We start from the raw sequence: 17,914 nt of genomic DNA, 5'->3' as shown, positions 1-17,914 counted from the left end.
GGGTGTTGTCTAAGCGGCCAATGGCAGTGCGGGGGTGGGCCCTGCGCTGTGAGGGTCTGGCAGTCTCCCCGCGGCTCAGGGACTCCCAGCGGGCAGGATGGCGGCGCTGGCAGGTCGCGGGGCCCAAGCTGGGCAGCGGTTCCTATGCAGGGTGAGGCCGGGCGCCCGCAGCCTAGCGGGGCCCGAGGAGCCCCTTCCCCATGCCTAGGTGGGGGAGCCCTGTCGTGGCTCCGACGGGTGGGCCCGGGGCTGAGCAGCTGCGGCTGGGGGCTCGGGGCTGGTCTCTCCGGCCTCGCTTCTGCCGTACAGTGCCCCGGGCTAGGGGGCCGTGTGGCCGCCGCACTACTGTTCCCGACGGGCTCTCGGGGGTCAGCCTGGCTGCCAGCGCGGCTCGACTGAGTGCGAGACCCGGGGTCACCGCCCCCTGCTGGAGGACGATCAAGCCTTGCACTCGCCCCGCGAGGGAGGGGTGCCTGGTCTGAGATAGGTTTTCTCCGGGGCAGACAGCGAGGGGTGGCAGCGGGACAGCTCTCAGACTCGGGGCAGCGAGGTTTCTGGCTATGACTGGTGTGTGGGAGCTGGGCTGGGCGGGCTCCCGACAGGGCTCTGGATGGGGTCGGCCTCACCGCTTTAGTGCCACTGTGGACAGGGACTGACGGAAGCGGTTCTGATTGTTTCCCCGTCCTGCTGCCCCAAGGAGAGCTGTGGGACGGTACCGAGAAAACTGCGCAGTGGAAACGGTTTAGAACCGCACTAGTGTGAATGAGGGCAATTGTGCAGCACTTTCAAATTCGTCGACCTAGCAGAGCTAACTTGAACCATTGAACAGTTTGTGCTTAATCAGGTTCCTTGCCATTGATTCCATTAGCACTTGTTCAGTTCTCTGGCCTACATACAGGGAATGATGGAGACCCCTCCCATGGCATATTAACTTGCAACCATTGGTGACTGTCCCCTGCATTGCTCCATCAGGATACAGTTGACTAATGGACCTTGGGGCTCAGATACCATGCTCCCTCCACAGCCACAAGCCAGGCAGGGACTGGATGGATCTAACCTCTGCAGAGACCCCAGGATTTGCCTCTTGTGTTTTTAACAGTATTGGTCTCTGTGTCTCTGCCTTTCTTTCATGTAGATCCCTGCAATAGTGAGTCCCACCTGGTATTCTTCATCCTTCTTCTCTTCTTTCTCAGTGGTGAGTTCATTCTTCTTCCTGATGACAAGCTTTACCAAAGGGAAGGAATTGGGGGCTCAAGGGGTCCTGGGTGCAGGGAAGGGAAGGAGGAGATGCAGATGGCAGCTATTTTGTTATCCAGCCACACATTTGCATGGCAGGAGCTTCACCCCGGTACTTTCACTTGCATAACTCAGGGTGCCCAGAGCCTATCTAATCTGGTGTTATGAAACTAAAGCAAGTTTTTGTGGTTGCATTGCCAAGGGGGTGGGTTTACATGGGAAGAAAATGTATTTGCTGAATTGACTTTAAATAGATCAGCCCAGATAGCAGGGCATAAAATAGTTTCAAGTCAAAACTCTAGATAAGGCTGGCTAACGCTCTAAGAAGTCTATAATAGCTACTGGGTCAGGTGAATTGTTGGGCTCTCTTCCTCATGCAGTGAAACACTTCCTTCACATCTCTCCTTAAAGGTCACTTCCAGGGCTTAAATTCTTAGAGACTTTCCTGGCCCTCCCCTCGCCCCCCCCCCCCCCATTTGGGGCTCTGGGCTTCAGTTGTGAGGCAGGTGCGAGGTCGCAGGGGCTTCAGCCCCACAGGGAGGGGGCGCCAAGGCTCCCACAGGTTTGAAAATATTTACTGGAGCTCTGTTCTAGACAGCTCCAGCTGAATTTAAGCCCTGGTCACTTCTGTCACGTCTCTTCCATTTGACTTCTAACTGTTTTTCCCTAACACATTCATGCTTTGGGGCTCTTAGTGAAGTGAGGGAGAAGAGTCCTAAGGAGCCTTACTAGTCATTGAGAGAGAGAAATCTGCCTTCTTATTAATCTAATTTAGATATTTATTACACACAGGAAAACTACATTAAAAGAACATTATTAAGTCAAGCAGACAAAAGTTAGCAAATGCCAGGAGTGACATATCCAGGGTAAGATCCAGACTAATGAGTAGTTGTGTCCCCCTGCCCTTTAACCTTGGGTGCCTTTTCACTGCTGTAGCCACCACTCCTGGTCTGCTCTCACACAGCCTCCAGCACATAAGTCACTCCAAGCTATATTGTGAGAGGGCTGTCTGCCAGACAGAGTGACCCCAACACACTCCCATTCCCAGATTTTCCCCCAGAAATGTATGTCTTGTACTGCCCGGCCCTTTCCTGGACAATACAAGCTTATATGAAGTTTGTCATTTAACTAATAAAAATAATACACACACTTGTTATCCCAAATGGAGTTTCCCAAACACTTCAATTCAAACACACTGGATTAGATAAAGTGATAAAACAAGAGAGAGATTTTAAGCACACACAGGTATAAGGCGTAAAAGTCAGAATTGGTTACAAGAAAAATAAAGTAAAAGGCAACTAACGCCTGATTTTGCCAACTAGGGTAACGGTTCTCCATGGCTGGCGTTAGACTTGCTGGGGCCGAAGCCCCAGCCCAACGGTTTCAGCTCAGGGTGGCGGGGCTTGGGCAGGTTCAGACTTTGGTCCCCCCTCCTGGTCGTATAGTAATTTTTGTTGTCAGAAGGGGGTCATGGTGCATGGAACTTTGAGAACCCCTGAACTAGGGTAAATTCAGGGCAAAGTCTCACCATGTGATTCAGCAGTTCTATTGGCTGAACTTTCAGCCAGGATCCCTCCCCCAGTCCAGTCTTGTTTTCCTTTGTTCTTCAGGCGTCGTGAATGCCATAAGCAGAAAGAAAGGGAGGAATGATTTGTAGCATCTGTCATTCCTTTTTATAGCTTCCCCTCCTCCCACCAAGAAGCATTTCCTGCTGAGATCTAGGAGACAGAGTCTACCTGGATGGGAATCCCATGCTGTTTCTATACTAAAATGTAGATTTTTCACCTAGGTCTCTTTTCCTGCTAGTGAATAGCCACTTAACGGGTGATGGCCCATTTCACCTTGTTTACCCCTGGCTGAGGCATCAGCTTGCCTTTTGTCTCTGAGGAACTAGTTTGGCCACTCACCAGACTTGGAACATGTTTCAGTAACACCACACGGTGAAATCGTATAACTTTACATACAGTATTGCCACACATTTTACCAGAAAAATAATGATCATCAAACTATGAGTTTTCAAACGATATCTCACAAGACATGCTTGTACAAAGATTATTATAATAGTGTGCAAGGGGTGAAAAATAAGATACAGACGTCACACCAGGATTAAGATGGCTCATGCAACCTTAATTCGTCCCCCTTGTGCATATTGATTCTGATGGTCTTTAACTATATGATCATATGTATTTTTTCCACAGGGCCCCTGCCTCATTCAGTGCATAAAAGAATGATGCTCACTTAATGAGCCGCTATTCAATATTTTGTTTTCTTGTCATTATTCATTGTGGCTCCAGGTTTATTTACTACACACTATTCAAACCCTGCTCTGAAGATAGAATTATTACTCTCTCAAAATGGGCTTTTCTGTGGTGCTCTCACCAGAGTATCTGAATGTTGTACAAACAATAATGAGTTTATCTTCATAACACCCCTGTGAAGTGAGTTGAAGTGAGGTGGTGGTGGTGGTGGTATTATCATCCCCAGTTTACAGATGGAGAAACTAAGGCAAAGAGAGACTAAGGTCAAAAGTATTCACTAATTTTTGATGCCCAATTTCAGACACCTAAAAGCTGATTTTTCAGAGTTGTTAGCATTATATAGAGCATTATATGTTCAAAGCATAGCTCCCCTTGACTTCATTTGCAGCTCAGTGCTTGGCACTTATGCAGATCAGATGCTAAGGTCTTAGGTCAGGCACCCAGAATATGAGAAACGTAAATCTAGTGACTACATGTGAAAAGTTTGGTTTAAGTGACTCAAATAAGAACTCTGTGGCAGAGACAGGGATGGGCAGCATTCAGCCATCTTAACTGTGAGACAGTCCTACTCTTCCTGCAGTCCCCTGCCTCATTCAGTACAAATCTTACAACTTCTGCAACAAATAAGGCAGGGGCCCTACAGACAAGAGTCTCCTTTAATATCCAACCCTGATTCATCACCAGAATAGGCCCATCCTGTCCACTGAACAAGGTAAGGGTCCTGTGGGGGGGAAAATTGTGATGATGTAACTGAAGACTGTACCATAATGCAGACACACAAGGGGCTGAACTAAAGTTGCACAGGCAGCCTTAATTCTGGCATTTCCCAACTTTTGATTGCTTGACTTCGTAACTTAAATAATCTTCTTTTAATGTAGTTTTTTGTGTGTAATTTCCTAACTCTTAAAAAAGCAAATTGAGGAAAAAAAACGCAGAAATTCCATTATGTGGCATCGTATTGACACCCAGTGGGCCATTAGCTGGGTTGGAACCTTGAGATCCACCACACAGACCTCAGTCACTTCACTTAATGGAATAACTGATGACAGTAGTAAGTTGTCATCCTCTAGTGGCCCAGCAGTAGAGGGAGAGACACACTTTGCCAATGAGTTTCACAGATATTTGCTGACCACTGAGGAACGGTGAGACTCGAAAGGCTTGGGTTCCATTGCAGGAGGTTTTGTTCATCTTTTTACAGTGCAATGTTAGTAATCAAAAATAATAATATAAAGTGAGTACTGTGCACTTTGTATTCTGTGTTGTAATTGAAATCCGTATATTTGAAAAAGTAGAATAACATCCAAAAATATTTATAATGAATTTAAATTTGTATTCTATTATTGTTTAACAGTGCAATTAAAACTGTGATTAATCACGACTATTTTTTAATCTAGTTAGTTTGTTTTGCATTAATTGCATGTATTAACTGTGATTAATTGACAGCCCTAGTTATTACAGAGAAAATCCAGATTTACCCCTGCGCTGGAGGGAACATGCTTTGTGGGGATGTCACATGTGCAGCCTGGTCATTTATAAGAGCAGTGAGGGTATGGAGTACGTTCAATGAGGAGCGAATCTTTGGAGATTATAGCTGTTATAACTGAAATCCCTACTGAGCATATGCAAATTGGGATTTTCCCCCCTTCCCCCCCAAATTTGGGTGGATTTGTATGGTGACAGCAAAAGGCATGTATAAAATCATGACTGGTGTGGAGAAAATAAATATGGAAGTGTTACTTACTCCTCATAACACAAGAACTAGGAGTCACCAAATGAAATTAATAGGCAGCAGGTTTATAACAAACAAAAGGAAGTATTTTTTCACACAAAGCACAGTCAACCCGTGGAACTCCTTGCCAGAGGATGTTGTGAAGGCCAAGTCTATAACAGGGTTAAAAAAAGAGCTAGATAAGTTCATGAAGGATAGGTCCATCAATGGCTATTGTCCAGGATGGACAGAGATGGTGTCCTTAGCCTCTGTTTTGCCAGAAGCTGGGAATGGGCAACATCACTTGGTGATTACCTGTCCTGTTCATTCCCTCTGTGGCACCTGACATTGTCCACTGTTGGAAGACAGGATACTGGGCTAGATGGACCTTTGGTCTGACTCAGTATTGCCGTTCTTATGTCCCTAACACAAAGGCCATCTCTCTGCCAAATTTCAAGTCTTTGCTCCAAAGCTTTCGGGTGCTAGAGCTTTTTAAAGGAAAAATTGCCAGAATTTGTTAATTTGCAAAACAACATATTTTCTCTTCGCCTTGCTCTCAGAAATGACTAAACCATTCTGGCTGAAATTTTCCCCAAAAAATTCATCCTTGAGAGAGACACCTAGTATAGAATCTTGAACTGTTGAAGTCTGCCAAAGTTATAAGCAACTGAACACAGGGTCTTTTAAATGGGAAGAGTTGGGCAACATTAAAAATAGGTGGTGCTAGCAGCCTCTTCTGTATGGTAACTAGGCACAAAAGGGAGGCAGACACACCACCCATTAACCTGTGCTTTGTCTTCTGCAGCCAGCAACCAAATTGTTCATTGATGGGAAGTTTGTTGAATCCAAAACTACCGAATGGATCGATATCCACAACCCAGTAAGTGAAATGACCTATGCTGCTGTGTGGGCCCTCGCTGTGGTCAGGAAGGGGTTCCACCTCACTGAAGTCACATGGGGAGATGCAGGGAATGTGACTGTCTTGCAATTGCCTTCTTAGGGGTCAACTGTCTTCTCAAGGTTAATGCCAGAGCCAGTAGAAATGATGAACGCTGCCTTCTCTCCCCTATATGGTAGATCTCCAAGAGACGACTTAGGCCTCTTTTTCTACTCTTTGCACACTCGAGGGGCTCTGTGACTAGTACATCAAGTTAGTAAATGGTTTCTGTCATAGAAACGTAGAACTGGACTTACGTGATTTGATGTAAGCCTGAAGGTAAACTCCTGGCAGAGACTGGTCACGGTGTAGACCCCACCTCCCCTCAAAGGGGGAGGAGAGAATCCTGGCTGAAATCTGAGGTTCTTTTCCCCTCCTTTGATGGAGCTGCCATCTTTAAGCTGTGAAATTCCAGTGAATTTGGCATCAAGTACCATGTTGGATGCAATTGCTTTATGAGTCTGGTCTCAGAACTCAGATTTTGTTAAATTTATTTCTGTGTCTGCCTCCGGGGGGGCAGATTCAATTGAGACTGCATGGAGGGGGATCCTGCCTGACCCTTGCAGCAGGTGTCTAGACAGTGGGTTCTCGGACTTTTCTGTGTGGAGCCCCATTGTGACAGTCTAATCATTATTTTTACATATTGTTCTTGATAGTGATCAGAACAATGAGACTCATTCAGCAAAGTTGGCTCACCCAACTAAACTCATTATATCTAGTGAGGAGATTCACCTTTTGCAAAGCTACTTGCTTTCTTGTTTTATTTCTTCTGCTCTTGTTCTGAACGGTTAGTTATCTTTATTTTGCAGATGTTTCTCTGAATGATGTAACTGATGATCTCTGTTATGTCAAAGCAATTTTAAAAAAACCTACATAAAAGAATGTTATGGTTGTTAAAACAAGCTCTCAAAAGATAGGAAATGCTGGATTTATGGTTGTCCATACTAATTATGATATAGTACTTAACTTCGTAATCACTTATTGATTTTTCCAAAGGACCCGTGCCTCATTTAGAGCACAAGAGGAACAGCAGATGAGGCATGGAAAAGACTGTTATACAGAGAGAGACTGCTGTCCATAGGATCCCATCTTATGCACAGCAGAGGTGTAGTGAAGAGGCTGAGAGATCAGGAAGCAAAAAGAATCTTGTAGTTAAAGCACTGATGATACTGAACCCAGGGAAAATGGGTTCCATCCCTGACTCTGTTGCAGTCACTGTTAGGCAAGTCCCTTAAACCAAAATGTTCAGAGGTGGCCACTGTTTGTTTTCTCGATGCCCGTCTTGAGACACCTACAGCTTGATTTTCAGAGGTGCTGAACATTCAACTCTAGTTGAAGCTGTGCCCTCAAAGTATGTGAGGGGAGGAGTTTCTCCCTGACATCAGGGGAATCATGTAAGTATTGTTCCATTTTGGAAGGATATCAGATCAGGGATGTGAAAGGGACATTGAATGGCTGAGGGAGATGGCATGAAGAGGATGAGTTTTGATGTAATTGGTTGTTCCATCAGGCCACAAACGAGGTGGTTGGTCGTGTCCCGAAGGCCACTCAGAGTGAGATGGAGGCAGCTGTGACTTCATGCAAAAAGGCTTTACGGAACTGGTCAGAGACATCGGTTCTGAGCCGCCAGCAAATCTTCCTGCGTTACCAGCAGCTCATCAAGGACAACCTGGTGAGACACTTATCACTGTGCTCAATGGCTGTCGCTGAGTACATGCCAGTAGTCCAGGGTGGGCAGGCTCGAGTACTGTTTCCTGGGCTCATGGCAGGGCAGTGCTGCCTGGGTTTATGAGCAGAATGGGGATGGCATTCCTCATGCCAAGGAAGGGATGGTGTGGTGCTCTTCAGGCCCATGGGGACAAAGAGGTAAGGGCAGATTGTTGTTTGCATTTTATCTTTACACCAAGTGCTGTTTCAAGTTGTCTTGAGGTTTAATGGAATCAGTGAAGGCAAAAGGGAGAAATATCTGCAACAGTTGTTCTCACTAGGGCTTTGCAGTCACCCGTTCTGCATCCCCAGATTGCTTGGCTGTGATGCCGTAGGATTCAGATCGGCCCTACAATTCCAGTTGTCCTAATTAAAACATTCCCTTTCTGTAGGTTGGCTTTTCACACGTACAGTGACTCATACTAAGAAGTAGCAAATTGGATAGTGTTTCCTTTCCAAGCCCCTCTTTGCTGGTCCATTTGTTGTGGTATTTGGCTATCTGTGGAACAGTCTATCCTGCTTCTACCTCCCACTTGTGCTGGTTGGCCCTTTTTTTCATTCTCTCTCTCTCTATTTTCAGAAAGAAGTTGCCAAACTCATCACTTTGGAGCAAGGAAAGACCCTGGCTGATGCTGAGGGAGACATATTCCGAGGCCTCCGTAAGCTACTGGCTCCTCCAACTATAAGGGGCTTTTAGAAGCTATGGGCAGGGGAAAAGTCCAATGAGCAATGGGCTCTAGAACACAAGAAAATAGCCCCCTTCAGAGCCTTCACATGAGGGTAGAGGGATGGCCTTGTCTATACCTTAGAAGCTGCAGATGGAAAAGGTCCATTTTCCTTGTGCCATTTAAAAGTTGCAGCCTACTTCCTCTCCCTGCATGTTATACTGACTCCAAATGGCTTTTAATAGGCTGTGGGTCTCTTCCGTGTGCAGAAATGGCTGGGATTGGTACCCCGGTGCTTCTTGCACTGGGAAAGTTTTGTTAACTTAACTCAGGGCTCCTGTCATGCGAACATTGAATGCACTGAGGAAACAATCCATTTACAGCCAGCCAAGCTACTGTGCTTGGCCATGCAGGGAGTTTTTCATGGTGCATGGGAGCTGTAGGTTGTGGGGAAAGATGCAGGAAGAGAGAATTGCATTGTGGCATTGTAGAGAAGGCAGCTTTGAAGCTGAGTGGTAGGAGCTCACTCTTTGGCATATCACCCTTTCTGCTGCAGAGGTGGTTGAGCACGCCTGTAGCGTGACATCCCTCATGCTGGGAGAGACCCTGCCCTCCATCACTAAGGATATGGACACTTACACCTTTCGCCTGCCTCTGGGAGTGTGTGCAGGGATTGCACCATTCAATTTCCCAGCCATGATTCCTCTCTGGATGTTCCCCATGGCCATGGTTTGTGGAAACACCTTCTTGATGAAGCCATCGGAGCGTGTGCCAGGAGCACTCATGTTCCTTGCTAAGCTGTTACAGGATGCTGGTGCCCCTGATGGGACTCTGAACATCATCCATGGGCAACATGAAGGTAAACTCAGGCTAGTCTGCTGAGTTGGCTACAGAGTGTGAGGGTGTGTTGGGGCATATGTGCTTTGAAGGGAGGCATAGAGATTTTGGGGTTTCCACTGTTCCACTGACCTGCATGTTTGGGAAAGTGGGACAAGGGGGATCCAGGGAACTGCAAGGCTGATGCAGGACGATAGAGAAACCTTTAAAGAGAGAGGGTGGACAACATTTAAATCTGATGTACTTTTAGATTCCTAGGATGGTCTTTTCAAAGTGTCCAAGTGACTTAGGAACACAAGTACCGTTGACTTAGGGTACTTGTACTCCGAAGTCACTTAGGCACATCTGAAAATACCACCCTCAGAGCCTAAATTCAGATTTAGAAGCCTAACTTTAAGCACCCAGTTTGACAGATTTTGGGTGGTTAAAAAGTAAGAAGGGTTCTGGCAGTTCTGGAGCTGGAAGAACATCAAGATATAAAGGATAAGGAGTTCTGTGAACTTCAGTGTGTAGTAGGGACTGGTGTGGGAGAAGGTGGCTGGGATTCGAGTGCTAGAAGGGCAAAGGCCAGGGTGGGTGGAGGAGCTGGGATGTGGGTGCTATGGGGACAGAGTGATGAGGATTGGAGAGCCAGGCAGATGAACAGAGGGGCAGGGGTTCAAGTGCTGGAGAGTGAGCAGAGGGAGGGGATGGGCAACAGTGGAATCCCTGTAATGGTGGTACATAGAGGGGCAGGAATCTGGGTGCTTGGGCTGTGGGTAGTAGAGGGATGAGCATTGTGGGGATGGGGGTGGAAGGCCGGAAGGGACCATTTGATCAAAATGGTTCCTTCCGGCCTTGAACACTCTGGAGAGGAATGTTAGAGTCCCAGCATATAATGAGCTATTTCCTTTTTGAAGCTGTGAATTTTATTTGTGACCATCCGGATATCAAGGCAATCAGCTTCGTGGGGTCCAATCAGGCTGGAGAGTACATCTATGAAAGAGGATCCCGGAATGGCAAGAGAGTCCAATCCAACATGGTAATGCCCCTCAATGTAGCAGAGGTTTCAGCCTACAGACTGCTACTCTCTTGTATACATGCTTATGACCTTTTCCATTCAGGGTCTGGGACTGACTTGAATTTAGGCAGTTGGATGTGCCGAGAGAGATTAAGTTTCCCTTTCTACCAGGATGTTAGCAGCTCAGTAACAGTTACGATATGAAGTTGTCACTGCAGAGCTGGAAAGAAGGTGGGCCAGGAGTATTTAGCAGTTTGAGATTGTATATATGTCTTGTATTTAGGGAGCCAAGAACCATGGTGTGGTGATGCCCGATGCCAATAAGGAGAACACCTTGAATCAGCTTGTTGGAGCTGCTTTTGGAGCAGCTGGCCAACGCTGCATGGCCCTGTCTACAGCCGTATTAGTGGGAGAGGCAAAGAAATGGCTGCCAGAGCTGGTGGAGAGAGCCAAGAACCTGCGAGTTAATGCAGGTACAGATCTGTTTGGTAGCTTCAGGTTAAGCACCTGGCTTGTGTGTTTTTGTGTATCTCGTACATTGCAGTGTGTGACTGTGAGGTCTTGGCTCCATGGGTTTGGTGCATGAAGGTGGGGGCTGGAAGACTGCCTGCTTGGAGGCTCCGTGGGTGTGAGACAAGAGGTCTGGATTCAGCACCACATGGTTGGGGTGCTGGGGGGGATCTATTGTGAGGGTGGGCTTGACTGTGTTACTAGAACTCTAGTTTTACTTTCACAACATTAGGCAGTTTATAACTGTGGGTTTGGGGTTTTGTGTAAAAGGACTCAGCCCTGCCTTTAAAGTAGCAACCACACTTATAACATTAACAGACTTTTATTCTAGGAACGTTTCCCTTTCTTTCAATTTGTGTTCAGTAAAGCCCTTCGGACAGAAGCATATCTCTTTCTAGGGGGGGATAAGTTAATCCTCTGTTGGATTTTGTAGTTGATGTAAACAAAAAAGAAACAAACAAAGGTAGTTGATGTAAAGATCTTTGCCATTCACATACATTTTTATTGAAAAATAATTGAAAAACTTGATACATAGATTGCTTAGCATTTCTTGGATGTTCATTTTCCAGCTCCATTTATAGGCCTTGTACAGTGTATTTTTAACTATGTGTGAATTAGGTTTTTCCATTTTATTTTATTTTTAACTTTCACACGATAGAGCTCTCTATTGAGTTATATTGTTATGCCTGTACAAAAACTTAAGTAGTCCCCCTCTTTTCTGCCAGCATAGATGCCTTCCCTCCACCCCATCTCCTATTTTTGAAGAGATACTTTTGAGAGGACCATCCTATTGATGAGACATCATTAACAGAAGCATTACAGTTATATTGAAATGAGTCTCTTGCTATTTAGGACTAGCTTAACTAAAACAAAGACTTAATCATTTTGCATCTTCTTCATTCTAATTCTCCTTAAATATGTTTGTGGACCTCCAACATATACAGAGTCTCCATTTGAGCAGCCAGTTGGAGGCATATGTGCATTAAAGATTGATTTAAAAAAAAATACATTAAATTATCACACACACACACACAAAGAGTACAGGGGAGTTAAAAAGTCAAAAGACAGACTAAAAACAAAAAGGCTTTTTGATATTTTTTTTAAAGCTCATGGTTTCTGAGGCCAATTTCATGATTTTTTTCAGGATCCGACTCATGACTTTTAATCTCTTGAGATTGGCAATACTGCAGACTAAACAAACTCAGTTCCCCTTTGACTCAATCTTATGCTTGTTTTTAGCAGCTATCATATGTAGCATATACAGGACAAGATGACCTTTTGTTACCTTTCCCCCTCTATGGTTCAGAAAGGCTTTTGCAAAACTTTCAAAATTTTCAGAACTCACACAGCAACTGTCAGCTCTGTGTGTTTTGGGTGTGGGGTCTTCTGTCTCTCTGTTTTGGAAGCATGGGGCTTTTCTGTTGGTTTGGGGCTCCCCTATGGGTTTGGAGTTCAGGGTCTCTTGGTTCTGTGTGTTTGAGTTTTGTGTTCCTCTACTACTTAATTTTAGAATTCTTGTATCTTTGCTGGGAAGGTAGTTGTTGGTTGTTCTCTTTAAATATGAAACCATCACAATTCAAACCTTCCCTTGCTTCTGTACTTCAAAGGAGACCAACCAGGAGCAGATCTGGGGCCCTTAATCACCCCCCAAGCTAAGGAGCGGGTCTGCCACCTGATTGAGAGTGGAGTGAAGGAAGGAGCTGCCCTCCTCCTGGATGGACGAGACATCAAAGTGAAGGGTTATGAGAAAGGCAACTTTGTTGGACCAACCATCCTTGCTAAAGTCCAGGTGAGCTAGTCAACGGACTGGTCACTGGATGCAACGGAATGAAGTATTTCATAGGTTCAGTGGAAAGGGTGGCACTTGTAGTCTGCCCAACACAGCTGGCAATGGCCCAGGGGGCTTATCGGTCTTGATAGGCTAGCTGGCAAATTGCTGGTTCAGTGTGTGCATTTGAGCACTTAGTGATGTTGCATGTATTAATTGGGCAGGGTAGGAGGGTTAAGGTTCCAACCTCGGTATATCCTGAAACCTGGATTGGAGAGTGATCAGTGACGTGGTCTGTGATTGGCCTGAGAGATGGGTGCAGATGAAGCTAGGAAATTGGGAGGTAGGAAGGTAGAAGTGTGGATGGGGGGTGATGCAGGCAATTAATTGCCAAACCCACAGCTCTTGCGTAAGAAATTGGTGGTTTGGAATGACCGTGGGAGAGTTGTAGGTAGTGTGAGTGCAAGGGAGAAGGATGGTGGGTAGGGTGCAATGGGGTTGACTGGCAGGCAAGATATGTGCCAAGTTGTAGTGATGTGGTCACCCAGGCAGGGAGGATGGAAAGCTAGGAGTTATGGAAACAGAAGCAAACCAATCAGGGTGGATAAAAATAAATGATTTAAAAAAATGCAATTTTTTTTTAAATCAGGTTTTTTCCCTCAAAAAGCATTTTATCAAAAAAATCTATTTAAAGATAGTTTTAATTAAGATGCATTCTAGCTCAAAAATATCTCATGGAATAGGAATTATAAATTCTAATTCTATAGTATGAGACAATATATTCATGTAATGTTTAAAAAAAGTTTTGTAAATGAGTTCCAATAGTTCATGGATTAAGGACCCAATTTTATGGCGTTCCACATGCTTCTGTATAGATTATTTAGGTTAATCTTTCTATCTACCCAATGGGACTCAATGCTCAGTCTAGAAGATACCATTAGAGATGCTTAGTTTTGGAGTTTTCAAACTGGATTTGTGTCTCCAGAGGTAACATGCTTGTTAACAGCAAAAATGTTTTTAAATAAATAAATATATAGAGGTGAGAAATAAGAGACCTCAACTCTATTGTCCTTTTGCAAATTTGTGTACACAGTCTCAATCCCTTACCTCTCTCTAAAAGTGCAAAGTTTCAAAAAGTTAAACGAATAGAAGGTTGTTGGGGGCGAAATAAATCAGGACAAGAAGTCGTCTGTGAGAAGTGAGGGACATATGCTTGTTTTGTTCAAATATTATATGTTTGCTGTTGAAGAAAAAAAATCCAGAATACTTAACATTGTTGTTTTAGTTAAATAAACCAATTTAAATGTCTGTCTGGTGATGTTCTCCTCCTAATACAGCATGGCAAGAAAATCCTCCAAATATTAATGATTAACCTGTTGAATTGGAGCTAGTTCACCTCCCAATGACTTCATAAATATCTGCTTTAGTTACCTTTCCTAAATGAAATAACCAATCATTCATTTTCTGATATAGCTGTAAAACTAATCTGAAAAGTTTTCAAAACAAATCACTGTTTAAAAATGTATAGTGTGTACCTTCTAAAAATGAAATCTACATCTATCTCTGAGTTGTGAAGAATATGTATTAAAGTTATAACAACCAACAAGAATGCACTTTTATGTAGAAAACCATGATTAAATCGAGTCTTCCTGACTAGTGACTTAAATCAAACCCACGCTGAAACCAATCCTGACTGAATCTAGGCCCCTTGATCAGCCCTCAGGTCAAAGAGTAAATTTGTCACTTGACTGAGAGCAGGCAGTGGATGTGGTAGTTGGGCATGACAGATGGCAGGGCATGGCATTGGGGTTGGTAGCTACCAGGGCATGAGGGACAGTGGGGCATGCAAATTCATCAAGGACAAATGCAAAATACTCCACTTAGGAAGGAACAATCAGTTGCACACATGCAAAATGGGAAATGACTGCCCTAGGAAGGAGTACTGCAGAAAAGGATTGGGGTGGGTCATAGTGGATCACGAATTAAATATGAGGAACAGTTTCAAAAAATATGTGACCATAATTCTGGGATGTATTAACAGGAATGTTGTAAGACATGAAAAGTAATTCTTCCACGCTACTCCGCACTGATTAGGCCTCAACTGAAGTATTGTGTACAGTTCTGGGTGCCACATTTCAGGAAAGATGTGGACAAATTGGAGAAAGTCCAGAGAAGAGCAACAAAAATTATTAAAGGTCTAGAAAACATGACCTATGAGGGAAAATTGAAAAAAATGGGTTTGTTTAGTTTGGAGACGTGAGGACAGAGAGGGGACATAAGTTTTCAAGTACATAAAAGGTTGCTTCAAGGAAGAGGGATGGCCTAGATAATACCTAGTCCTGCCATGAGTGCAGGGGACTGAACTAGATGACCTCTTAAGGTCCTTTCCAGTCCTACGATTCTGTGATTCTATGCAGGATGATGTCCAGTGAGGTGCAGGATGGTGAGTGATGATGGGAATGCTCCGAGGGTTTGATTTGTGTGTGGGGTGGTCTCTGCTTTGGGGGTGTCTATGGCATTTCCCTGACATGAGTTTTGTTTTCTGCTGTTTCTCCCTTGACAGCCAAGCATGACCTGCTATAAGGAGGAAATCTTTGGGCCAGTTCTAGTAGTTCTGGAAGCAGACACTCTTGATGAAGCAATTGAGATAGTGAACAGAAATCCCTATGGAAATGGAACTGCAATCTTCACCACCAATGGCGCCACCGCTAGGAAATACTCCCACTTGGTGGACGTGGGGCAGGTATGTATCCATAGGGTAATGTATAGGGTAGAATTATTCTCATCAGTGCTTGCCATGTACATGAGACACCCATCTAGCCCTAGCTTCTGATTTCTGTCTTAAGGTGTCATAATGTTTGATTAGGTAACATACTATTATCTCATATTTAAGGAAACTGTATCTAGTATCTTTCAGGGGAAGAGAAATATGAGGCTGTTCTGTTGTTGCTACAATCTGGTACTTGTTTCTTCTATTAATGTAGTGGCTTTACTCTGATTTAGGTGGGTGTAAATGTTCCAATACCAGTGCCTCTGCCCATGTTCTCCTTCACTGGCTCTCGTGCTTCTTTCAGAGGAGACACCAATTTCTATGGCAAACAGGTAACTCATCAAATTAGAAAACATATTGTGTTTTTACTACTCTGTCAACCTAGTGCAGGAAGCCAGGTGGAGGTGAAGGAAGAGACCACCAGATTGCATTAACAAGGTGGAGACTTGTGAATGGAGGGAGAATTGAGCAATGTGCTTTATTGCTGGGGCAGAGACCTCAGGATATCGGGAAGGGCAGAGAAACTGGCAGCTCCCATGGTGGAGATCTTTGTACTCTGAAGGTATAGTGGGAAGTTTGCAGGAGTCCCAAGGCCAAATGTACAACCCTTGTTTCTCTCATTTCCTTCAGGGGGTGCAGTTCTATACACAGCTGAAGACCATCATCTCTCAATGGAAAGAGGAAGATGCCACAGTTACCAAGCCTGCTGTAGTTATGCCAACCATGGGAAACTAACCAGCTTTTACAGGGGTACCATCCATGGTGCCCTTCACCTTCTGTGCTGCAAACTTCTTCCAGCTGTGTCCTGATTGCTTCTATTCCCTATTTCCCTGGGAATAGAAAGCCCTGTTCTCCCTAAGATCTCTATTTCCAAACAAATCAGGGAGGCTCCTCATGTAACGCCCAAACTAAGTTTTCTGTTGCTCTCAACAATTTTCAGCTAATTGAGTTCAGTTTCTCCCCAGAAGAAACACTCTCCTTTAGTGACAGGTCAGATGACAAGCCTGGGCACAAATTCTTTTTTTTTTTTTTTTCCCCCTGCTCCCCAACCCTTCAAACTGAACTTGCACAGGCTCCATTTTCCACTGTATCTGTCTTTAGTCCCACTGACTCGGTGCTGCAGCTTTCTCCACATCCCTCTTTGGTCCAATATTCTGATTCCACCTCATTCTGAGAAACTCTCCCTGTTGCAAAGAAGTGGCTTTTCCATTTTGGGCAGGTAGCAAGTTTGAGAGTGTCTCTGAAGTTCTGGAGAGTTTAACCCCATACCCACTGAACAGTTTTGAAGGGCCTGACGCTTGGGAACTGACTGCTTTAAGAGTTTTACAGGGAGGTTTACGGGGGTGCTTGACTGAGTATCAAGGAGATTCCTGAGAGTGTAGAGTGAGTCCTACCCTACCTCGCTCTGGTTGGAAACTTTGATCCCCATCATGTATGTATCCTGCCAACTCCTGTTAGTTCTCAGCTCTGACTGTTAGCTGAAACCTCTTGCAGGGTGATGCTTACTATGGTAGCAGCAGTGTGCCTACGTGCTCTGTGACCATGGAAGCAGAAGCACAACCATGTGTATGTCCACTCCTGGCTGGTGGTGTTCAAGCCCTGTGAGACGGGGTGGAATTGGCAGGAAGGAGGCATTTCCTTCCTCCAAAGGCAACCAATCTCAATCTTTTAGTTTCTCTTCCTGATTGTCATATACCTATGCTGCTACTGCCCTCTACTTGATTCACTGTCACACCTGTTCAAGTGTGTGTGCATCTTTTAGTGACTGCAGGCCCTAATACTAGTGACAGGTAAGGAGGTTCTGTTAGCCTATGTGATAAAGGTCTTTGTAGCTGGAGATCTGGGGTTCTATCCCCTGGGTGGGTGGGAAGGATTGGGTTTGAGCTGGTGACTCATGATGCAGCCATGGAATAGTTAAGGAAAGGTCCTGGGATGGGGTAAGATTAAGGGGACATTGTTAGCTTCACTTGGACTCTGCTATAAGTGGCAGGGACTTGCATAAAGTTGCTTCTTGCACCCAAGGAAAATCATGCTATTTAACGGATTCTAATCATGATTCGTTGGTCTAATTGAACAAACTGAATGTGAACACTTTGTATCCTGCCTTCTGGTAAAGATGCCTTTTGTAACTGACAGCTGCCTGACTTTAATACAACTGCTGAGGTGCCACTAATATTTGTGTATTTTCTCTCTGGTTCCATTATATCATAGAGGGGAAATGCTCATATTTCTGCAATTTGATTATGGATAAAAATTGCTAATGCATTTCTTCAATTAATGACCTTTTGGGTTTTTGTTTGTTTGTTTTTGAATAAGACCTTGTCTGGATATAGTGTTAATTTGCCTCTTGGGGTCAGCTGCGCCATTGATCCTATTACTAAATCTGCTTGGATCCAAGTCGCCACTTCCTTTTACACAGAGCTCACTTCTGCCAGGAAGACTTTTGCTGGTTCCACGTACATATCACTTCATTCCAAATGCTCTTTATGCTCATACAAAACACTTTTACTCCAGAGCA

The 17,914-nt window shown here is 44.6% G+C and overlaps 1 protein-coding gene across 2 annotated transcripts; it reads left to right on the top strand.

Annotated features, from left to right (window-relative positions):
• The first annotated feature begins 41 nt into the window (after positions 1-41).
• ALDH6A1 (aldehyde dehydrogenase 6 family member A1) lies at positions 42-17,670 on the top strand. Of its 2 annotated transcripts, XM_054025462.1 has the most exons (12): positions 42-151; positions 1,136-1,195; positions 6,008-6,082; positions 7,650-7,811; positions 8,427-8,505; positions 9,068-9,370; positions 10,248-10,369; positions 10,632-10,821; positions 12,466-12,647; positions 15,190-15,369; positions 15,630-15,728; positions 16,027-17,670. In XM_054025462.1, exons 1-12 carry the CDS (start codon positions 98-100, stop codon positions 16,129-16,131), a joined length of 1,611 nt encoding a protein of 536 aa, XP_053881437.1. In that variant the 5' UTR covers positions 42-97; the 3' UTR covers positions 16,132-17,670. The 2 variants fall into 2 exon arrangements, with proteins under 2 accessions (XP_053881437.1, XP_053881438.1); XM_054025463.1 differs by lacking the exon at positions 6,008-6,082.
• Positions 17,671-17,914: the final 244 nt, after the last annotated feature.

The sequence above is a fragment of the Malaclemys terrapin genome, chromosome 4 (assembly GCF_027887155.1).
Source record: "Malaclemys terrapin pileata isolate rMalTer1 chromosome 4, rMalTer1.hap1, whole genome shotgun sequence".
Classification (NCBI taxonomy): domain Eukaryota; kingdom Metazoa; phylum Chordata; order Testudines; family Emydidae; genus Malaclemys; species Malaclemys terrapin.
Note: the sequence above shows the minus strand (reverse complement) of the source record. Positions and strands in the feature narration are given on the sequence as shown.